This window comes from Mobula hypostoma, chromosome 19 (assembly GCF_963921235.1).
Source record: "Mobula hypostoma chromosome 19, sMobHyp1.1, whole genome shotgun sequence".
NCBI classification, from domain to species: Eukaryota; Metazoa; Chordata; class Chondrichthyes; order Myliobatiformes; family Myliobatidae; genus Mobula; species Mobula hypostoma.
The window spans coordinates 55,288,167-55,313,706 of NC_086115.1; the positions used below are offsets into that span (position 1 = coordinate 55,288,167).

Here is a 25,540-nt window from a genome sequence, read left to right on the forward strand (position 1 = left end):
CAAATCTTCATAGTTTCTAAATTGATAAAGTAGTGAAATCATTTCATTTCCATTCATAGTCATTTTTGGCGTTTCCAATACTGAATGCTTGAAACTGCTGTGAGCAAAAATAGCTCCGAATTGCCTTACTGCTTATTTGTCACTATCAGTGACAAAAACAATGCTGTATTTTGAACACAAACACACACAACTGATGCTATTTAAAACTTCTCATAAAAGTTGCTGGTGAACACAGCAGACGAGGCAGCATCTCTGGGAAGAGGTACAGTTGACGTTTCGGGCTGAGACCCTTCATCAGGACTAACTGAAATAAGAGCTAGTAAGAGATTTGAAAGTGGGAGGGGGACAGGTTATCCCTTGCCCATCCTCTGGGCTTCCCCCCTCCCCCCTTCTTTCTCTCTGGGCCTCCTGTCCCATGATCCTCTCATATCCCTTTTGCCAATTTCTCCCCTTCCCCCTCACACTTTCAAATCTCTTACTAGCTCTTCTTTCAGTTAGTCCTGACGAAGGGTCTTGGCCCGAAACGTCGACTGTACCTCTTCCAAGAGATGCTGCTTGGCCTGCTGCGTTCACCAGCAACTTTTATGTGTGTTGCTTGAAATTCCAGCATCTACAGATTTCCTCGTGTTTACTATTTAAAACTTGTTTGCTCAAAGAACAGTGTTGTGTCTAATGGTCATGCAAGTGCACATGACTAACACTAGATAGAAACTATCTGGCAATAGTCTCCTGTCCCAATTACATGGCATAATGTCCCAAATAAACGAAGCGAATCCCAGCTATTTTCTCGATTAGTTTTTGTTCTTTGTTGTTTCAAGTAAGCAGCTACTATGATTAATTGATAGCCCAATTAACCAGAATCCACTGCATTTCCCAAACAAGAGAAAAACTGCAGATGCTGATAATCCGAGCCACACACACAAAATGCTGGAGGAACTCAGCAGGCCGGGCTGCATCTAGGAAAAGAGTATAGTTGATGTTTTGGGTGGAAATCCTGCTGAAGAGTTTTGGCCTGAAACATCGACTATACTCTTTTCCTAGATGTTGCCTGAACTGCTGAATTCCTCCAGCATTTTGTGTGTGATCCACTGTATTTCCCAGCTTTCATTTGGAGCAACTACAGCTCTCAGGGAGCCTTTAAATGAAAGGCTGGCTACTCAGACATACAAAGTCAAAATGGAAGCCTTGCTAACAAAACTTCCCAAATACCTTCCAGGGGAGAAGAAGAAAAATAGGCACAATCATACTGCAATACATCCTGTGTTGAACAATGAAACAACATTTACCCTGGTATTTAGGTCAATAAGTTATCCTTTCAATTAGAATGACTTACAAGACCCCTTTATGTCAGATGTAGTTATTTTTTTCACTTCCAGCAAGGCTTCTGAAAATTCTAAATTTCTAAGTATTTGACTGAATAGATCAAGTTATTTGTATCATCAGTTTCCTACATCAAGCCCTGTAAAAACAAAGCTGATGTGCAGACATGACGCCATGAGAAAGCTGTGCATGCCTGGAATTAATTCGGATTTCTTGGAATATCTACCAGCCAATATAATGTATGCTTCAACCACATTCATATTGTTGAGCCAATTGAAAGCATTCAAGCATTTTACCGTGAAAAGTGCTCATCAGCCATTAAGATCTCACAATTAAGTTGGTCAGGGATTTCAGAAATTCTTCTTTAGACATTAAATGACTAACATTATTTCACTAATTTGAGTTCCAATGAGGTGACGAGGAGCTTCTTCACGCTCAGTTTTGTTATTTAAAATATCTCATGTTCAATTCAACCTGCAGCATATTTCTAGTTTGGATCTTATTACAGTCAATTTAAACCCATTTAATAGAGCTCTTCAAGGGTAGCATTTGCAATTATTCACATTAATTACATCAAGGACAGCAGAAAGGCCACCCACACCATCTGTAACCACTTAGTCAGCACACTGGTGAAAATGCTCATCTTAAAACCCACACCAAAGTAATAGTTAACATAGGCCTTTATAAACTATAGTTCACTAATTATCTCTGAAGCTTCCAATTTAGAGTGATGGTCAGTTGCTTACACCCATATCATAATAGGTGCAACCAATCCTAAAAGAATACTCCAAGTGTGTGTGTACTTAATATTCCAGTAGAAATAGCTACCAGGACTCTTCTCGAGAGCGAGGAACGAGCTGATGTTTGGCCATTGCTGGAGTGGACTTGGGCTGAATCGAAGCGGCAGGTCCCATGCCGAAGAGTGAAGAATGAGCCAACACTTGGCCAATTTAAATGTCATGTCAGATTAAAAAGGCTGTAGTGTTGGGGCTGGAGGCAGGGAATGGGCTGGTGCACATCTCGCTGAGTCCTGAAGGAGGGTCTTGGCCCAAAACATTGATTATCTATTCATTTCCATAGATGCTATTTAATCTGCTGAGTTCCTCCAGCACATGGTGTGGTTTACCTGCCTCTGCACTAAATTGAGGCTGTGGCCTGTAACTAAAGGGCTCCTAGACCAGCTGCAGCAATGAATTATCTACATGGTTGTGAAATCACTTTCATGAACTTTGGTTCTGAGTGTTATTTGTTTAGTTTGTATTGTTTGCACGATTTGTTTTTTGCACATTGCGTGTTTGATGATTTTTTTTAAAAGGGTTTTATTGGATTTCTTCGTTTTGTAGCTGCCTGTAAGATGACAAATCTCAAGGGTATATATATATATATATATATATAGTAGATATACTTCGATAATAAATGTACTTTGAACTTTGAAAAAGGGCTTTTTTCCCGGCCCTTAAGTATTGTTTGGGAATCAGGAAAAAATACTACATTGTGGATGATCTGGAAGAAGCATACAGATCCAAATAAATTATGACCCAGAGTTTGTAGTTTTGATCAGCATTTTAGTTTAAATTCTTGCAAGTCCTAAACTTACTGAACATCATATTCAGCAACATCTCTAAACTCTAATCGCTTTTGACACATGACACTGCTAGATGGGGGAAAGAGAGCTGGTGGGATTTTAGGGTTTCCCGCATACCATTAGAAAATATCAAAGATATTAGACAAAGTCAACTTCATTTATGAAAGGGAAAGAATGTTTGATAAACCTACCGACTTTTATTCCCCAGATATAACTGCTATAATAGATAAGGGAGAACTAATAGATGAGATGTACTTGGATTTTGAGAGGGTCTTTGATAAAGACTTACTTTAGAGATTAGTATGTGAAATGACAGTAATATACCAGCAACGCACAGGCACTGGTTGGAAGTTGACTGACAGCAAACTGAGGACACAACTAAGTATAAATGCACTGCATGAGATTAGTGTCAATATATTTTCATCAAAACACCAGATAGTAAATGACAGGGAAGGTATTCCATTGAGGTTTCAATAATTCAACAGTCTTCATCCTTTTGCAATCTTATATGTTGAACTTCTCAATTATCCAACCTTTGAACCGCCGCCCACGCTTTTGATTGCAATCTGGGGAACCTTCTGTTCCTCTGCTCTCTCATTTTAATTTACATTAATATTTTCCTTGCAGCAGTGAACGATTGTGGTTGCTTGGGGAATCCAACCTGGTTTTCCTATCCCATATTCTTGTTCCTGTGCACAGAGCTGCCAAGGTGCTTCAATATTCTCACAAAAAATTAAATACATATTACATGGCATAACTACATTGATGGTATGGAGATTCAACTCATACATTCATGTTAATTGGCAAGGCTGTACTTGCACTGGGGAGCAATGCAGGTCAAAGGGCTGAGGAAACTTGTTAAATGCTTAAAAACAGAACCCTCTCAGTATCATCTATTACCACAGTGTATAGAAACACAGAAAACCTAGAGCACAGTACAGGCCCTTCGGCCCACAAAGTTGTGCCGAACATGTCCCTACCTTAGAAATTACTAGGCTTACCCATAGCCTTCTATTTTTCTAAGCTCCATGTACCTATACAGGAGCCTCTTAAAAGACCCTACCACATCCGCCTTCACCACCGTTGCCGGCAGCCCATTCCACGCACTCACTCCTCTGTACCTGCTCCCCAGCACCTTAAACCTGTGTCCTCTTGTGGCAACCATTTCAGCCCTGGGAAAAAGTCTCTGACTATCCACACAATCAATGCCTCTCATCATCTTATACACCTCTATCAGGTCACCTCTCATCCTCCGTCGCTCCAAGGAGAAAAGGCCAGGTTCACTCAACTTGTTTTCATAAGGCATGCTCCCCAATCCAGGCAACACCTTTGTAAATCTCCTCTGCACCCTTTCTATGGCTTCCACATTTCTTCCTTGTGAGATGACCAGAACTGAGCACAGTACTCCAAGTGGGGTCTGACAACAGTCCTATATAGCTGCAACATTACCTTTCAGCTCCAAAATTCAATTCCACGATTAATGAAGGCCAATACACCATATGCCTTCTTAACCACAGAATCAACCTGCGCAGCTGCTTTGAGCGTCCTATGGACTCGGACCCCGAGATCCCTCTGATCCTCCACACTGCCAAGAGTCTTACCATTAATACTATATTCTGCCATCATATTTGACCTACCAAAATGAACCACTTCACACTTATCTGCGCTGAACTCCATCTGCCACTTCTCAGCACAGTTTTGCATCCTCTGACACACTATCCACAACACCTCCAACCTTTGTGTCATCAGCAAACTTACTAACCCATCCCTCCACTTCCTCATCCAGGTCATTTATAAAAATCATGATCCCATAACAGATCCCTGAGGCAATCACTGGTCACCGATGTATGTTGTACAGAGGCAAGATGAAGGGTTTACTGTCAAACTGCTGCATGATCTGGAAATATATATATGCATTTTGGGGCACCAGCATAAAAGCCCATCTCACAAAAACTGTTTTCGAAGGACTGATCTTGACATTAAAGGCAATAATCCTAACAAACATTACCATTGATAGAAAGTGCCTTTATTCCTGGTATATCTAGACCCAAACAAGTTAAAATTTTGGTTGATACAAATGAAATAATTATTACTTGCAACCATCTCCTGGGTTAAAATTTACCCATAAGACACTAACAAATTTCTACTGATGTACTGTGGAGAGCATTCTAAATGGCTGCATGGTGGGGGTACACTGCACTGGATCAGCTGCAGGAAGTTGTGAACTCAGTCAGCTCCATCGTAGGCACTAGCATCCCCATTATCCAAGATATCTTCAAGGAGTGATGTCTCAAAAAGGCAGCATCCATCATAAAGGACCCCCATCACCCAGGACCTACAGGAAGGAGGTACAGAAGCCTGAAGGCACACATTTGATGATTCAGGGATAGCTTCTTCCCTTCAGCAATTAGGTTTCTGAATGGACATTGAATCCGCTACTATTTTCCCTCACTACTCTTTTTTCCTCTTTTTGCACTATATGTTTAACTTTTTAAAAAAATATACACTTCAAAGTACATTTATCAAAGTATGTATACATTATACAATCTTAAAACAAAGAAATCCAAAAGAACCCATAAAAAACTGTCAAACACTCAATGTGTGTGTGTGTGTGGGGGGGAAGGGGAAGGGGAAGGGGAAGGGGAAGGGGAAGGGGAAGGGGAAGGGGAAGGGGAAGGGGAAGAGAGAGAGAGAGAGAGAGAGAGAACAAATCCTGCAAACATTAAAAGCAAGCAAATAGCATTCAGAACAAAAGTCAATCTACAGACATGAAGCCCTTAGCAGCCGGAGCAGGGCACAGCCACAGGCCTCAGTTCAGTTGAATGAATGTTGTGTGGTCCTCAGACACAGAGCTCAGAGTGCAGGTCACAGCCTAACCCACTTAACTCACTATTTTTTTAAATTATGTATTGCAATGTACTGCTGATGGACAACAACACATTTCACAACATATGCCAGTGATATTAAACCTTATTCTAATTCTGATTCTAAATATCCTTGGGGTGTTTTGAAACAAATATATATAAAAGTCCCAGGAGACAGGCTCCTCTACTGAAAATAGACAAGGATATTCCAGCTTCTGAATTTTACTCTCATACATACTTGATGACAAAGCCTTGCAACAGCAAAACACTTTAAATGTTCCAAAGTTAGATACATTTTCATTAATTTAATCTTGCTTTGGATCTCAATTATACAACTCACACTTAAACTCACAAGTCATCCCATTTTAGCAAGATGGTTCCAAGTTGTAAATGGAATCCTAGTTTTGTCTTGAAAGTTGAGACACATTTCATTGCAAATATAATCAGCATTCTACTGATTTAACTTCAGTTTATCATAACCATTCACCATATTCAAATTTCAGGTTAAAAGTGGAAAATACAGAACATAGAATAGTGCAGCACTGGATAGACCACTTGGCCCACAATGTTGTGCTGTTCTTGATGCCTCCTTCGGTATATCATTCACATATCCCCCATTTCCATCTAAAATCCTCAAGCTCCACCAGAATAGCTGCTTCTCTTCCCATTGCTACCGTCAGGAAGGAGGTACAGGAGTCTGAAGACATGCACTCTACAATTCAGGAACAGCTTCTTCCCTTCTGCCATCAGATTTCTGAATGGACATTGAACCCATGATCGCTACCACACTACGTTTTTGCACGACATATACCAGTGATATTCAACCTGATTCTGAACTTATGGTAATCTATTCCAGGCATCTACCACTGCGTATAAAACTTGGTCCTTGCATCATCTCTAAACTCTTCTCCACCATCCCCCTCCCCCACCCCCGACAACTTAAAAGCATGTCCTCTGGTGTTTGACATTTCTTTCCTGGGAAACCGATTCTGACTGCCTATCCAATCTATCCCTCTGATAATTTAAAAAAACCTCTACCAGCTCTACCCTCAATCTTTCTAAATGCACATAAATCTTCTTGGGAAGTTGGAGGCGGAGTTAAATGACATTTATCGGCGACTCCTTTGTTTGCATCTTTGGAAACAGCTCTATTTCTATCTTTAATAACTTTATTTTTCCCTTTCAGGGTTCTTTTGAAGATCCTGACCTGGAGTTACATGCAGACTTCAGTTCTTTGCGGGAATGGGACCCGTTCTCGGGGTTTCAGGACCGGCCGTTGTTCCGCACACCAAGGGTCCGGCCTGAGAGTCGGCCTCGTGTTTGGAAGCCTAAGATCTCAGGGCTGTGGAGATGGGCGAATTGAGGGTCGGTGTCATGGCAGAAGACTCACGTGCCGTTGGCAAGGCCGGAAAATCTTTTGCTGTAGGCCCGAGGATCCGAGATCTTTGAGATCTTCAGGCACAGAGCTCATAAAAAGTGACGAAACAGATTTTTTTTAACATCATAAACCAGCGGGTTGTTGTTATGTCTCCTGCTCGCTGTGAAAATTAGGGAGAGAGAGAACCTGTGGTTTGTTGAATGCCGGATAAAATGCAATAGTCTTTGGGGTAACTGTAAGGTCTGTGTCTTTGCTATCGCCTAGCTCACACTTGCGCTCGGTAGCAGGTGCGTTTTCTTTGCGGGGGGGGGTACTTTTGCCTTGCTGCCGCTTGCGCGAAGGAGGCGATGCTGGGGGGGACTTTGAGGTTCTCATATTTAACTGTCATTCATTCTTTCGGGTACTTCTTTTTTAGTGGATGTTTTGTGAAGAAAAAGCATTTCAGGATGTATATTGTATACACTTCTCTGACATTAAATTGGACCTTTGAACCACTGAAATCCCATCCCCTAAGCATACCCTCCAGTAGTTTCCCTACCACTGGCGTGAGGCTCACTAGCCTACAATTACCTAGATAATCCCTGTTTTCCTTCTCAAACAAAAGTAAAACATTTGCTAGTCTGCCTGAACCTCACCTGTTGCTAGCGATGACATGAAAATCTTTGTCAAAGTCCCAGCAATCTTCTCATTTGCTTCTTTCAATATTCTACAACACATGTTATCAGACTTCAGAGATTTATCCATTTTAATGTTTTCCAGAAGATCCAGGACAACCTCTTCCTTAACTTCAAAATGTCTCAGCACATTAGCACGTCACACTCTTCTTTCACTATCCTCCAAATCCTTATTTAGTACCTCAGCACTTTTGTTGACTCCAAGCTCAGATTCCTCCTTTATCCTTGTGTGGGCTTACCCTCTCCTTACTTATCCCTCCTTTTTTTAAAAAAAAAGTGACTTGGATTTTCCCTGATCCTGCTAATCAAGAACATTTCATGGTCCCTTTTGGTATTTCTAAAAGCAAGCTTGAGCACTTTCCCGTTATCTTTATATTCCACAAGGGCCCAGTCTGTTTTAGCCTTCTACATCCTGTGGATACTTTTACTTAGTTCCTGACAAAATTTATGACTTTTCAGGTCATCTAAGGTTCCTGAGTTCTAATCAGCCGGTTTCTAAACAATTCCCACATGTCAGACATGGACTTGTCCAACAGCAGCTGCTCCCAATCGATGTCCCTTAGCTCTTGACTTATCCTGTCATAGTTTTGTCATAGTTTATTCTGTCATAGTTTTCCTTCCACCAATTTAGTACCTACCCACATGATTTGATTTTAATATTACTCAAAACTATCTCAAAACATTATGAGTTGTAGTCACTATTCCTCAAGTTCGTCTACTATCAGGTCTGTCACCTGTATCAGCTCATTTCCCAAAACTAGGTACAGTATGTTTTGTCCCCCTATGAATTCTCCACATGCCACTTCCAGGCCCCTCTTGGATGCACTGCTGGAATGCCGCCTTCACTATGCTTCTTGCATTAAGGAAATGCCAATCAATATGGGGAAGTTACAGATCCCACTATAACCCTGCTGCTCCTGCACCTTTCTAAGAGCTGTCTACATATCTGTGTCTTCACCTCCAAGTGCCTACTTGGGGACCTATAGTATAATCCTAACAGAGTAATTGCACCTTTATTTTTGAGATCCACCCAAATCGCCTCTGTGGATGAGCCTTCAATTTGTCATCTCTAGAATACTGTTGACACATTCTCTTTTATTGGTAGTGTACCCCCTCTACCTCTTTTACCTCACACTCTATCACCTATAAAACAAAGCCCAAGAACATTGAGCTGCCAGTCCTGTCCCTCATTATATTACAGCCATTATGTTGATGGCAACAACATCATAATTCCGTCACAAACAAGAGAAAATCTGCAGATGCTGGATATCCTAGCAACACACACAAAATACTGAAGGAACTCAGCAGGCCAGGCAGCGTCTATGGAAAAGAGTACAGTCAAAGTTTCAGCCCAAAACATCGACTGTACTCTTTTCCAAAGGTGCTGCCTGGCCTGCTGAGTTTCTCCAGCATTTTGTGTGTGATCATAATTCTATGTACTAATCTAGGCTCCAAGTTCACCTTCCTCGGCCATAAGACTCCTAGCATTGAAATAAACACATTTCAGCCCAAAGGTCCCACCACATATATTGGTCTGCCCCTTGCTGCCCTTCTTTTCAGCCTTATTTGTCATTCCAGCTTTCTTGCTCTCAATTCTACCACCTGTTGCCCTGCTGTTGTGGGTCCCATCTTCATTTCACTCTGGTTTAAACCCTCTGGAATAGCACCAAAGGATATTGGTTCCTCGCGAGTTCAGAATCAACCTTCCTTGTTTGCACAGATCCCACATGCCGTGGAAGGGAACCCAAAGGCCCATAACTCTGAAACCCCCACCCTTCTGCATGAACTCCTCAGCCTTATGTTGAACCTACAGTACCGTGCAAGACACAGATATACATTTATCTCTAAGGTTCCTAAGACGTTTGCACTTGTATTTGTCAACGTGGAGCAGACAGCGAGTTTGTTGGGAATGGCAAGGGTAGAGTGGTGCAGGTGGGATGTGCGACAGGCAGCAGAGTGAAGGGGGTGGGAGGTGGCATGGTTGCAGACACACCCAGCCCAGAGAGACCAGGTAAGGTTATTTGACTCCAAACAATTGGTTTATTGATCATTACAGAATGTCGAGGTAAGGAGGACGTTTTTTCAGCCAGAGAGTAGTAAATCTGTGGAATGCTCTCCAATAGATTGCAGTGGAGGCCAAGTCCGTGTGTATATTTAAGGCGGAAGTTGATAGTTTCCTGATTAGTCAGGGCAACAAAGGATATGGCGAGAAGGCAGGTGTATGGGTTGAGTTGGATCTGGGATCAGCCATTAAGGAATAGAGGAGCAGGCTCGATGGGGTATATGGCCTATCTCTGTTCCTGTGTTTTATGGGCTCTCTTGTGCTTTCTGCTCCCTCCTCTTTCACTTCCCCTTTCCAAACCATGATCCCCCTCTCCCAACCCTCTTCCTACTCTCAGTCCACGATAGAGACCCACATCAGAATCAGGTTTATCATCACTCACATCTGTCATAAAATTTGTTTTTTTTGCAGCAGCAGTACAGTGCAATACATAAGACTGCTACAGTACTGTGCAAAAGTCTTAGACACCCTAGCTATAGTACTGTATTTCTCACCTCACTAGCATGTGGCACATGTAGTGAGGCAAGAACATGCTGCAGTATTTCCTGCATAAGTATTTGCAATTTCTGCAAATAGAATTTCATGTCTGCAGTGCCGTCCCTATATTAAGAGTTCCACATTATCATTGATTTTGCAAGATTAATAGATATTGATGGTGTAAACTAAGGTACCTGTTTGAAAGCAGGCAATAAATAAAAGCATGGTTAACCTACATCTTTTACATGACTGGTTTATATATCCTTAAATTTAATGAGTAGACTCACAATGGAATGCCTAAGAGAACAAGACTTTCAATGGAGTAAAATTATAGTGGGATATTGTAAGTATTAACATTAGTATCTAGACAAATGGTTCTTCAGTAACTTGGGTCCCTTTGGGCTAATGTGTGTAGTAGTTATAACTTGGTAGATAAATTGTAATCAAATCTCCAGTCACAGAAGAGAATATTCTTGTATAAAATCAAGGCCTACATTTAAGGTTACACCTTTAATATGCTTAGGAAATCCCTCCCAGCAATCATGAAAAATGATCAATTAACTTTTGTAATTCATTCCTGAAGATGCAGCCTTCAAGAAATAGTCCAGTGATCATGTACATTTGGAGGCAATTATAAAGCTATATTCTACTCACTAGGTCTTACAAAAAAGGTAATAAACTACAATAGCAAATTTAAACATTTCATTATGAATTATATTTATGAAAAGGAAGTCAGTTTAATTAAATCTGGAGTTCTTTGAGGATATAACTAGTCGAATAGGGAAGCGGAAACCAGAGTTTGCGGTGTATTTGAGTTTTCATGATCTATTTGGTGTATTTGGGTTTTCATGATCTTCCCAGCAACAATGAAACACTGATAATGTATTTACAAATCAGGGTAGTGCACTACTTCTAAGGAACATGGCAGGTTATCATTGCTGCCTTTGCAGTGAATAAAATTTCAGAACTTTCTGAAAAACTCATAAATGCTACACCATGCCTCATGCAAGATTTAATTCAACATTAAATCATGATCGCAACTTTAAAGCATTTAGGAAGCTATAAAACTTTTTTTTAAATTTTAGATTGCCATTCTTTCAAGTATTTGAAAATTCCTTCTTTCTAAAAATGCTTCAATGTTCACTTTCAATATTTCAATTTCCATTTTGATTTTGTTTGCAAGAATCTCATTTACACTTTAAAATATTTGAAAAATGTAGGTAGGTGTGTTTTTACTTCCAGATTCATTGCAAGGAATCTTTAAAGTGCTCAGTATGCTCAACGATATTATGTTGCAGTTTGCCAGTGACACTGTGGAACAGACACTGTGCTGCAGCCAATGGCAGATGAACAGCTCTTTATTAAAAAAAACTCATTCTTACCAGTAACATAAATGGCTCTGAAGAGCAAACAGATACTCGTTGAAGCTTTCAATTGGTTTTTCTTGTAGAACATAATCAATACGCTGTCCTCCATTCAGCATTCCAATCTTCACAGCTGAATCTTCATCCTTGGATGATTCTGGACTTTCCACCAGCTTTTGCTCTAAGTTACATAATGCAACACAAGAAAAAAACCTGTTATCCAGGACATAATTGCCTATATTGACTTGGTGCAAAAGAATTTATCTGGATTATCCAATTTATTTAAATATGTTTTTAATCCATCAGACTCAGGAAAGCCAAGCCTAAAAACGACAATAACCAAGGTCCAAAAAATAATCTAGATCTACACATCAGTGATCCATCATTGTCCAGAAATTTATGACATAGCAAGTAGCCATTTGGCCTATGCTATCCTGAAAAAAATGTATACAATTTCCAGATCCTAATGTTTGTTTCAGTGAGCTCCATCACATCAAATACTCACGTACCCAAGTATGACGGGGCTTTCTGATAGCAAGTTCTTGCACCCTAACAATAGCAGATATCTCTTACTTTTTTGAACTGCACTTTCATTCTTTTACCAATTACTTTAAATCAACAGAAAATAAATAAAACTGCAGACACTGGAAACCAAAACAAAGACAGAAATGCTGGAAGAACTTAGTTAGCCACACAGTATCTTTCCACTGTTAGCCTCTCTGGTGTGGGTATAACTTCCTTTCTGCTCACTTTGTGTTGTCATCTCAATATTTTTTGACACACCCCAATAGTAACTCCCTTCACCATCCCATCTCCCAAATATCCCTAGTCTGCCCTCTTAACAAATGTTCTTGCATCTTGGCAAATCACCTCTGAATCTTCTCCACCAGTTTTTGTAACCTGATCAGGAATGTATGCAATGTTCTATTTGTAGCCCAATAAACATCTGATGGTTATGCTGAATGCAACCAAATATATACATGTCTTTTTTACATTTATCTGTTCCGTTATCTTCAGCAATTTATGGACATAGACTCCAAATCTTCTCTGTTCATGTACCATTTATAATTTATTTAAATGCTTTGTTTGCCCTTTTCAAATGTAATGCCACATACCTCACCAGCTAATCTTGCCAATCTTTCATGAACAACTGAATACAAAGTCAGACAACCTCAGAATACGAGTTTCCTGGTTATTTACATTACTACGAGCAGAGGCACAGGAAGATACCCCCTGCCATTAATTTTCCTTTTGGCTTTGTAAGAAGCAGAGCATTCTAGCAACTCTGAAAGTTCCAGGTCTACACCAGGACCACTTTGTAAATATTAACTCTTCAACTTTTATTCTGGTTGGTGAAATAAATGACAAGGTGGCTGATGTAGTGAGGTCATTTGTAGAGATGCAATGCATGAAAATGATGATGGGAAAAAGAGAGATGAAAGCAGCTTTATATCTACCACTATCCATCATTTGACTGCTTCACACCCATGAAATCTGTAGATTACTCGGAAATGCAAAACTAAAGAACAATGTAAGGTTTTTGGTACGAGTTGTGCAATGTGCCATGGCAGCATTAACCAAGTATTGCCCCTAATAAAGCTTACGTGTAGAATTTATCATTTAAGATTCAAGAACATTAGTTGTCTAGAATATCTACACTTCTGCACTAGAAACCAAAGTAATCAAGCTTGGTGAATGATTATATTTTAATTCACTTTCTTCCTATGACTTTGACTGATGGTTTAGGAAATTAGCATTTTGACATTAATATTGAGTCGATTTCAATACCTATAGTTGTAAGACAGGGGAAGATGGATAGTGAAGAATGATGGAGGGAGATGTGTTGATCTTAAGCCTACATGCTGTTGACAGCCCAGACAAGTGTTACTCAGAGCAGCATTGTAACATGGCTGTTAGCACAACGATTTACAATGCCAGCAATCACCGAATGGAGTTCAATACCCACCGTCTGTAAGGAGTTTGTACATTCTCCCCAGGACCACGCAAGTTTCCTCTGGGTTCTTCGGTTTCTTCCCACATTATAAAGATGTACAGGTTAGGGTAAGTGAGTTGTGGGCATGCTATGTGGACACCAGAAGTGTAGCGACACCTGCAGGCTGCCCTCAGCACAATCCTTGGATTATATTGGTCATTGATGCAAATGACGCATTTCACTATATGTTTCAATGCGCATGTGACAAATAAAGCTAATCTTTACTTTCTTTAAAAGACCACTAACAGCACTATTGTGCTTGGCAAGTCTTTACCATTAATCCATATCTAGAAACATCTACAGCAGTGAGAAATATTGATATTCCAATTGTCAAATGTTCAAACCAGGATGGCAAATGACCAAGAGTTGGAATACTCTAATAACACATCACTGCTTTCATTTTTTCCATTGATAAGATGTTTCACAAAAGGAAGATAACCCTAATGAATTGCTGATCCACATATATTAGTCACAATGTGCTGGTGTTAGGTGGCATAAGAAACTATCTGACTGAAGAAACTATTGAGTCCTATATGCTACTTGGCTTCTAAAAGATTACTGCATTTGCACCCATTGAATCAAGTGGCCTCGAGCTTCAGTTAGTGCACATTTTTCACATATCAAGAAACATAAACCATTTTGTAGCAAGTTTAAATCTAGTTTGAAAAACAGTGTTGGTACGGCTGGGCCTGATTCAATTGACAATCTCACCAATGGTAACTTTCCTCAGGATATTATAGGGATCTGCAGTCATGGGGCTGGGGAGGATAGAGCCCAGGTTCTCCCCAGGTCAATATTGAGTGCAAATAATACTTGCCACTTCTTTCTTCCTCTTTTCTTCTACTTTAAACCCTTCGCCAGCACCACTGTGTCATCACCCACCCTAGCACAGATACTTCGATTGTTTTCTTGATCCTTCCTCTTCTCTTACAGCCTAAAAGAGCTTTGATTTTTAGATACTTTCGGTTTTGACTGGATTGCCATTAACCATTCTTTCACTGCCATCTTCCGTTCCAATGAAATTTAACACCACCTTCTGAAACAGTTGCGAAGAGCTGATTATTATTTTATTTATTTTATTGAGATACAGTGTGGAACAGGTCCTTCCGGCCCTTCGAGCCGCACTGCCAGCAATCTCCCAATTTAACCCTAACCTAATCACAGGACAATTTACAATGACCACTCAACCTGCCAACCCACAAGTCTTTGGACTGTGGCAGGAAACTAGCCCACCCGGAGGAAACCCATGCAGTCACGGGGAGGTCATACAAACTCCTTACAGGCAGTGGCAGGAACTGAATCCAGGTTGCTGGTACTGTAAAACACTGTGGTAACCATTATGCTACCATGTCACCCCAAATAAACAACGTTCATCAAGATCACAGATGATTTCATCTGTTGAGGCAACATAGACGTCACTAGTCTCCTAAGCATGCTCACTTTAAATGTTCATTTCACTCCAGTTTCCTCTTATCCATCTGCCATCTCCAAGTTTATATTAACCACAAGAACCATCTCCTGCTCACTTTCACCTTTTGCAAACTGTTACACATGGTAGCTTGCACAGTTTATAGTTCTTCTAGTGAAGATCAGTGGTGTGGAAAAACTGAAGATGCAATGAATGATACTATTTATTTGGGGGAAAGCATTGGATATACAATATGTCATACATTAATAGCTGAGAGAACATAGTATAATTTACCTTCCTCCACATGTTTATCTTCCTCCTCTTTAATTTGATTTGCTACCTTCTCCAGCTCCACTTGTAGCTGAGTTGAAGTATGGGCACGTGCAAATTCATTCAGAGTCTGCCAGGCGTTTTTCAGAGAGCTAATGAAACCTTGTTTTAAGTCCGAACCCATGCGGGACAAACTTTCTTTCAACTCTGGAAAAGAATGTAAATTAATCCATTACCTACACCAGTAATCTTACATAAACAAAACCAGCTTCCACCAGAGTAACACACACAAAACGCTGGAGGAACTCAGCAGGTCAGGCAGCATCTATGGAAATGAATAAGCAGTCGACATTTCTGGCCCAGACCCTTCTTCAGGAAAGGAAGGAGGCAAGACATCAGAATAAACAGGTGGGGAGAGGGGAACAAGGACTAGCTAGGTGATAGGTGAAGCCAGGTGGGTGGCAAAGGTAAAGGTCTGGAGAGGAAGGAATCTGTTAGGAGTGGAGAGTGGACCATAGGAGAAATGGGAGGGGCACCAAGTGATAGGCAGGTGTGTAGAAGGAATAAGAAGCCAGAGTGGTGAATTGAAGAGGAAGGGGGAGGGGAAAAAATTACCAGAAAGAAAAATTGATGTTCATGGTATCAGGTTTGAGGCTACCTGGACAGAATATGAGGTGTTGCTCCTTCACCTTGAGAGTGGCCTCTTCGTGGCAAAAGAGGAAGTCATGGACTAACATATTGGAATGGAAATGGGGACAAGAATTAAAATAATTGGCCAGGAGGAAATTCCACTTTTGGTGAATGGAGTGGAGGTGCCCCACAAATCAATTAACATGTCAGGTCTCACCAATGTAGAGGAGGCCACATTGGGAGTACCAGATACAACATTCACCAGAATCTTCAATTAGATTCTGGCAGCCCATCTTTGAAAGGAACAATTACTTTTGTTGTGACATGATAAGCAACATCCTTAAAATGACTGATGTCATGTAGTTATTGCTCCTAGTTTCCTTGGTATCAGAAAGGATAACTGATTCAAATCCTCTTAAGCAGTAAACCCAAGAACACCATTTCATATTTTTTGTTGCATAGCAGGCAACTATGTGGCTCAAGGCTTCTGCACAGGATCTTGAGAAAACCTAGCAACCCCACTTACAGTCACGATATCTGTTCACTCTTAAATGCCCATTAAGTCTTCCACATTTTCCTACCACATATCTACATTAGGGGTAATTTAGAAAACCTACAGCACAATACAGGCCCTTCAGCCCACAATTTAGTAGAACTAATAAAGCTAGCAGCTAACACGCTTGAGACATAGAAAAATACAGTGCAGAAACAGGCCCTTCAGCCCATCCAATCAATGCCAAACACATTTAAAACTGCCTACTCCCATCGACTTGCACCAGGACCAGAGCCCTTCATATCCCTACCATCCATATATGCATACAAACTTCACTTTAGTGTTGAAATCAAGTTCAACTTGTGCTGGCACCTCAATCCACACTCTCACGGCCCTCTGAGTGAAGAAGTTTCCCCTCATGTTCCCCTTAAACTTTTCACCTTCCACCGTTAACCCATGACCTCTAGTTGTAGTCCCATCTAACCTCAGAAAATAAATGCAAGCAAGCTTTCCCCCCCAATCTGTACCCCTCAATTTTGTGTACCACTATCAAATCTCCCCTCAATCTTCTACATTCTAAAGAATAGCGGCCTAACCTATTCAATATTTCCTTATAACTCAGGTCCTCCAGACCCAACAACATCCTCGCGAATTTTCTCTGTGATTTTTCGATGTGGTGAAAGAATTACACTCTTTGGTGTAATGAAATGCAAGACAGAAATCCACACAGTCAAAGGGAGAATGCATCAACTCCACAAAGGCATCATGGAACATCAGGATCAAACACAGATTACTGGCAATGTCAGGTAGCAGCATTACCTGCTGTGCGACCCATATTAAATTTGCTTTGTAGTTAGAATCTGCTGAGCATTTCCACCTCAATATTCTCATTTTAGAAACTGGATGCATTACCTATACAAGGGTGCATCAAAAATATTTAGGTTGCTATAGATCATCCATTAACTGCACAGCCAGAAATTTATGACCATGCTTGAGAAAAAGTTATGACACTAAGATAGTTTTGAACTACCCTGGTAATTTTATAAATAACTGCATTAGAATGAAACCCGATACTGACATTGACAGCATTAACTCTTCAAAATTATTTACCTGAATGTATTGCGCTTTGGTAATTTGAAGTGTGTGACAATCTAGGTATATAGTAAAAGCTATTACAAGCGTTGAGAAATCACGGACCTACAACACAGCTGTTATTCCAAAGCATAACTCTATAACTTAGTGGAACTTATTCAAAGAGGACGGTGAGCAACAAGCATACATTCAACTACTTTGTGATAAATGTGTTTTGGTTTTATTAAACCTACGACAGATTTCTGACCTTTCGCTAAGTAAAACACATCTCATCTCTCCATGACAGACTGGAGAATTCCCTAGGTACAGAACATAATTGCAACCAGGTTTTTTTTTAAAACTTCAGACTCATGGATTTAATAAAACCATTTTTATCATTTCCATTCATGTGAAGCAGACTGCATTCAAATTTTTTTAATGACAAAATATAAGGTATGCACTAGAGCAATGATATTCAATAGATTATATTGCATGCAACCTTTTGTCAAAACTTGAAAGAATGCAGAAAAGGTCTCCTTAATATTACAAATTTGGTTCAGAGAACAAAAGAAAAAGGACATGGCCACTGATATAAAAATCACCATTACTGTTAGATTAAAAATTGAGCAAAAAATGAAGTTATACCTCAAATTTATTTCAGGAAGGAATGATGGAAGCTAGCAACAGAAAAATTGGAAAGGGAAAGGTGAATGGAAGGGAGGGGTGCAAACTACTGAGTGGTCAAGGTTACGCCTGTGAGGATGTTCAGTAACGCGTCATGTATCCTGCTTTCATTTACTATAAATTAAATTCAGCACACTGCAGTAGGAAATATGAAATAATTTGGATTAAGTGTTTCCTCAAAAATATGGATTTTCTGAATTATTATATTTCTGACAAAGCATGAGAGTCAATAGAGATAATGGAAATCTTGAAAATGGAAGTTAAGGCCCGATGATGCAGCAGGGAAGGATGCTTGCTGGGATCATCCTATATAAAGAAAAAGTAACTAAAAATATTTGAGATGTCTAACTGAGGTAAACTTGACAAAAATGATTTGTTACAACTTTAGAAATGGTCTATCACCTGACCCAGTCTTCCAAAGGCAAGAGAGAGGAACTGCTCCTATGCAAATGGATTTTCCACTTTAAAAACTCTCTTGTACAGGTTTCCTGTCATTGTCAAAACACGACAGACAACCACCATTTCCGTCATGCACATGAAAACCCGACATTATTTTTAAGAACCATATTTCAGTGGTTGGTGGTAGTCAGTCTCATTCTTTTAATGATAGCTATTTATTCCTCAACTTAGATTCCTGTATTTAGACAGGCACATAATATATAAGCAAAAAAAACAATAATTGTTCAAGCACCATTTCTATGTCAACATACAATGCACAGCAAGGGGGAATAGAGAAGTGGCCAGAAGAGTCAAGCAGTCAGAATTCGAATTTCTAATTATTGAAAGGGCTTTGACATATTTTCATTACTTATTGCATCATCAAGCAGAACTCCCTGAAATATATTCGTGCATTTGAAAACACTCCCTGGATTTCAACAGATGCTTCAGATTTTCTAGGTCGTGTTAAAAAATGAAACTGAGTAGCATATATGTAAAAAAATTCTCCATGCAGCAAATAACCCAATGCAGTTTGATGATGAAATCCCAAATTAGATTTTAGGAGTTAGCACCTCAATAAATGGAAAATTCATGCAAAAAGATACTAAAGTTTGATTAATAGTGTTATCAGCAAATGAAATACTGAAGTCTTGCAAAACAGAATTAGAATTCAAAGATATGTAATGAAACATATGCTTGCTGTCTTACAGTCTTTGATCATGAAGCTATTTTTGCAACATTTTTCAATTCTGCATTCACTAAATTAACATTATAATTACCATTCTAATTGAAATCAATGCAAGCTTAAGATAAAGATGCTTATGAGCATAATGAAATAAACCATCTGGTTCACAAATGCTCATCAATGAAGGAAATTTTACCGCTTTTACACATCTAGCCGAAATGTAACTTCAGGCCACATCATTATATTTGTTTCCTATGGTACAGCCCAGCAAACTATTCACATGGATATAATTAATTCATTGAAATAGAATTACAGGGTCTGTTGATAATTCCAAACCTGATACTTTGGTTGATGGGGGAAAATAGGCCAAAGTCATTTCCTGTCTGTCAACCTTGCAAGGTCCGTCATCATAGGACTGGTGGCCATGTATTGATAGAGCTGACTCAGAGACTAGTCATGACATAGTTTGATATACTTACAGAAGCCTACTTTACAGCAAGTATTCTAGTCTTCTCCACACAATCCCAACAGACTCTCATGAAGTGCAAAGGGAGTCCTCGATATTGACTCGTTTGCATCACTCATGTTCACAGACCAAAACATCCAGAAATGAATTTCAGACCAAATAACTCCCACTTTCCTTCAACTTGATGATCAGTGCTCCACTATGTTGAGCAATACACAGTGAAACAATGAACTGGATGGTTCTGGATCCACTGCCTAGTCCAGATTTGGTATCAACCATCTCTGCCTGTCTGCACTTCTCCCAGGAAGCTAACTGTCACCCCAGATAGGCATCTGACAAAGGGGAATATGTTCCGAGCAGACCTTGGGCTCTGTATCCCAAGACTCTGGCTTTGCAATACCTTATAAAAGCTCACAGACTGGACATATAAAAACTATTGAAATGTTGAAGAAGAAACATTTAAATATTTAAAAAATCAATGATTAAATAAAATGATTGATGGTTAAGTTTCTCCATATTTTAGAAAAAGATCACTCACATGTCTATAGTGCTTTAATGACACAGTTTAGAGCAGTCCTGTCATAAGGTTAGAAAGTTAAGTGTAAAAATAGCCATTCTATAAGAGAGTGGGTGTGGTAGCAGTAGTAGTGAGGTTACGTCCACACTATGCCAGATAATTTTGAAAATGAAGCTTTTTCTCTTCGTTTTGACTCACTGTCCACACTAAAATGGCGTTTTCATCCCCCAAAAATGGAGATTTTCAGAAACAGTCTCCAGAGTGAATAAATCTGAAAATGCCTAATATCTGTTGCAGTGTATACGGGGTAACCGGAGCTTTTTAAAACCGCTGTCATGACGTTCCGGAACAGATGGCGGCAGCCTGGCATTTCATTGTTTTCTTATTATTATTACTACTTTATTGTCGCCAAACAATTGACGCTAGAGCAATATTTGATACTGTGCTTCGCAGAACCTAACCATTTCAGAACAGACAGCAACGAGACTGAAGCCAGAAGAGTTAGAAATGTACTCACCAAATACTTCGACCCATAGCTTACTGAATAAATAAGTATACTCACTTTGCCCTGTTTTCTGTCCTTGCCTGTATGAAGGTGGTTTACCTATTTATGCAAATACTACTCTGACAATAGATGTGTAACAGCCTAATGTAACATTGTATGGAAATACAAGATAACACTGATGCAGACATGTTTTATACATTTAACAAGGTGCTTTACTAATGCAACAGAGTTAGTCAGTTTTTCAATGTTCGTCGTCAGCCGGGTCATACTGTCCGTGAACTCCCTGTCGGTTGCCTCCATATGCTCCAGTATTTGTTTTTTTTTTGTTTTAAGTCCCCCTGCACGAGAGCCAAGAGCAATTCCTTTGAAGTTTTTCTACTCTGTAACTGGACAAACGCGCACTAAGTATACCGTTTCCTCTTCGCTTGTTTTCTGTGTCCTACGCATGCCCAGTAGAGCAGATTCGCCCAAATATCCGTGTTAATGTGGACAGAGATATTTTGAAAAACGCTCAGTGTGTACGCCTGACGTTTTTTTTACTCGAAACCGGCGTTTTCAAAATTATCCGGCATCGTGTTGACGTAGCCTTAATTTGCTAAATGATTTTGGTTGAGATTAAATATCAGGCGAGACATTATTGGTTAAAACAACAAAACTCAAGAGACCAAGGAGGATTATCCAATGGGTATAGTTTATCATAAAACACTTTCTGCACCGTCTATGTGAATCTTATTCTAGTCCTGCCCAATTAGCACAACTTTATGTTAATTTTGAAGAAGATTCTTACCACTCACCTATTTCCAAACCATTCAAAAGGCAACTCAACTGAATATTATAAACTGACAACTGGTATGAAGAATTGACTTAACTTGATTTTTCTGGAGGTATTATGTGATATTAAACCTAATTCTGATTCTGTGAATCAAACAAAATTCTTCCCATTAGATCAACAACTGGAGACATAAACTTACACTTTTGACAAAAAAATGCAAAGGGATGATTAGGATAATCATTGTAACACAGACGTTATGTTCTGGAATACACTGCCTGTGGGAATAGTGGATACAAACTCAATCAGGAATTAGACTGGCACATGAGAGGAATAATTTGCAGGCTGACTAGGAACTGGCAGAGAATTCAAGAGCTACTGTATATTCATGCTGTACTGTTTTGTCTGTATCACAGGCTTGTTTGATTAAATTAATTGTGATAAAATGGAATATCATTCCTTTGAGTTATTTCCTCTATGTATTTTTACTGGAGCATTCAGTCTTATTTGCCTCTTACACTCACTCCCCACACAATTTTTTTTTGCAACTTCCTTTTACACCCCAAGGTCCTGTACAGCTTCAGCATCATTACCAGTTTCTCAAAGTGAAACATTCCACAAGGATTAGCATTAGAATCTGCTCTTACACCCAACCCCATTTAGTCCATGACCTTTTTAAATCTTGCCATGTCAAAGGTCTTTATAACCATTTCTAAATGTCTGATGATCAAAAATATTTAATTTTCAGCTGTTTTTAAATAATTGAAAAATAAAAATAATAAAAATGAATATATTTGCAAACATAAAATTTAAATAAATTAATTAAAATTGAGAATACATTTTTCCAGTCCAGGTCAGCAACCCCATTCAAATGAATGGAGTCATGCAATATACACCAATGCAGAAAGCAAGGGAATCCACCGTATAGATTACATCCAAGCCCTGAGCTCAGGATGTTTGTGCTTCTGCTCAGAACTCGAGCTGAATCAAGTAGTGGAGTGGTACCTGTGACGAGAATACACATAGATTAAGATGTTAGCTGTCCTGTGCTGGCACCAGTGGGATCAGCAGTTGGTCTGCCGCCTGTCTTCAGGAGAGAGAGAGATAAGGAAAACAATGGAGCAGCATTTGGAGATGTTAATGAAGTGACGGGAGAGAGTAACGGAAGGAGAGCTGTCAAGATCGGCTCCCTCATTGAACCCTGAACTGTTTGAAGTGATGGACAGGCGGTACCCCAGCAGGGGGATAAAAAGGGACAGGTTCGCTAAGGCAGGACACACACGACACCCCGAGGTAACGAGACCCGCGTCTCCCACAAGTCGGTGGGAAGTTTTTGGACGGCTGGTCGCGGGACAAGCCATAGACGCACAGGGTGGAAAGGCACGATCGGCGGGAACCTGGTGTGTGTCCACCCTTGCCTGGGTGCCGGGTTCACCGCAGAGAAACGATCGTATCTGGAAACGGAGGGGTCACGGTCGGTGACCTCAGATGACATCACAAAGGACTCGCCCGAAAGCTGACTGCGAAGGTCTGTGTGGAAGCCGTTTGAATATTCATTCGTTTTGCTCTCTCTCCTTCTCCCCACACTGTCCATCTCCCACGGCAGCGATTACTGCGAACTGAACTGAACTAAATTGAACTGAACTTTGCGTCACTTTGAAACTGGTCATTTACCCCGAGACAACGATAGAGCTTGATTGATCCTGTTATCTTAATTCTGTGTACATGTGTGTTTATCATTGCTGAACTGTTGCATTTATTATCCTTTTGATTAGAGTACTGTGTTGCTTGTTTCTTTAATAAAACTTTCTTAGTTCTAGTAATCCAGACTCCAACTGAGTGACCCATTTCTGCTGGTTTGGCAACCCAGTTACGGGGTACGTAACATACCCAACCAACACCATGTTCCTGAATGTGCAATGTTCAAGCCCAGAAGTCTGGAAGGTGGTGCTGTAGATCACAGCTTTCTGGATGTGCAGCTCACCAGCTTGTGAGGGCTGCAATCCAGCCCATTGGATTCAGCGATTGTTATCAACATTGAAAGAAAAACCTAAAAATATTATCCAGCATCTGCAGTCTCCACTGGAAACATTATGGTGTTCTAAGTGTTTTGTCAGTATAATAATGAAGAGTTTGATGTCAGACCAGCAGAACTTTAGTTCTTCTATGTTCTCTCTCCCTCGCTTCTTGAGTAGCAATAGAAATTTTACTTTTTATTTTGTTTAGTCAGTTCCAAAATATAAACTATGGGAGATTATCTGTGATGCGCTCACTATCTAAGCAAATGATTATTTTTAAGACTAACATTTTTGATACAGAAGACTTGAATATCTCCTGTGCTTTTTCTTTCATAATAATTGCTTAAAGTTCCTAAGTCTTTCAGTCATTGATTCTCTCTCTTCTAGTATATTTATTTGCAAGGACAGAATCATGCTAAATTTTGTGTATATGGATTTCAGCAAATCATTTGATAGGGTGCCCCATGCAGTGCTTGTTAGGAGGGTGGGGAGGTGTGGGATCCAGGGGGACGTTGCTTTGTGGATCCGGAGCTGGCTTGCCCACGGGGGGGCAGGGAGTGGTTGTGGATGGGTCGTGTTCTGCGTGGAGGTCAGTGATCAGTGGTGTGCCTTGGGGATCTGTTCTGGGACCCCTACACTTTGTGATTTTTGGAGATAGCCTGGATGAGGAATTGGAGGGATGGGTTGGTGAGTTTGCTGGTGAAACAAAGGTTGGGGTTGTTGCGGATGGTGTGGAGGGCTGTCGGGGGTTGCAGCAGGACATTGATGGGATATGGGGCTGGGCTGGGGACTGGCAGATGGAGTTCAGCCTGGATGGGTGTGTGTGAAGTGGTTCATTTTGGTGGGACAGATGTGATGGCAGAATGTAGTGTTGGTGGTGGAACTCTTGGAGGTATGGAGGATCGGGGGGGGGGGGGATCTTGGGGTCCGAGTCCATAAGACACTCAAAGCTGCTAAGCAGGTTGACTCTGTGGTTAAGAAGGCATACGGTGAATTGGCCTTCATCCAACCGTGGGATTGAGTTAAAGAGTCGAAAGGAAATGTTGTAGCTACATAGAATCCTGGCCAGACCCCACTTGGAGTACCGGGCTCAATTCTGGTCGCCTCACTACAGGAAGGATGTTGAAACCATAGAAAGGGTGCAGAGGAGATTTACAAGGATGTTGCCTGGATTGGGGAGCATGCCTTATGAGAATAGGTTGAGTGAACTCAGCCTTTTCTCCTTGGAGTGACGGAGAGTAAGAGGTGACCTGATAGAGGTATACAAGATAATAAGAGGCATTGATCACGTGGATAGTCAGAGGCTTTTTCCCAGGGCTGAAATGGCTAGCACGAGAAGCCATAGTTTTAAGGTGCTTGGAAGTAGGTACAGAGGAGATGTCCGGGATAAGTTGTTTTGTTTTGTTTTTTTTTTTAAACGCAGAGAGTGGCGAGTGCATGGAATGGGCTGCCAGTGCTGGTGGTGGAGGCGGAAACGATAGGGTCTATTAAAAGACTCCTGGATAGGTCCATGGAGCTTAGAAAAATAGAGGGCTATGGGTAAAGCCTGGGTAAGTTCTAAGGTAAGGACATGTTTGGCACAGCTTTGTGGGCTGAAGGGCCTGTATTGTGCTGTAGGTTTTCTATGTTTCTTTTATTCCACCGCAAAACATTCCTGGGCACTTCAGTAACTGGTTATCTGATGGAGAAATTAAAATGAGTTTGGTGTTGGCCTTCAGAGCTCAAGGAGAAACTGCAGAAAGTTTCCTCAGAAATCCACCATGTCTAAGACTATATCTACAGTTAAAGTAATTTATTTAATAAGCAAAACTGATCTCCTTATCTTTCGTGATCTTTCTACTTTTATCAAGTAGCTTGAGCAACATAGGG

The 25,540-nt window shown here is 40.4% G+C and overlaps 1 protein-coding gene across 1 annotated transcript in view; it reads right to left on the reverse strand.

Annotated features, from left to right (window-relative positions):
- The window catches only part of sec23ip (SEC23 interacting protein), a 157,041-nt gene that overhangs the window by 23,718 nt on the left and 107,783 nt on the right, over positions 1–25,540 (reverse strand). Inside the window, exons 16-17 of the mRNA XM_063071924.1 lie at positions 15,420–15,602; positions 11,743–11,905 (exon numbers count right to left, since the gene is read on the reverse strand). Of these exons, the coding sequence (XP_062927994.1) occupies positions 11,743–11,905; positions 15,420–15,602 (346 nt within the window). The remainder of the gene's footprint in view (positions 1–11,742; positions 11,906–15,419; positions 15,603–25,540) is intronic.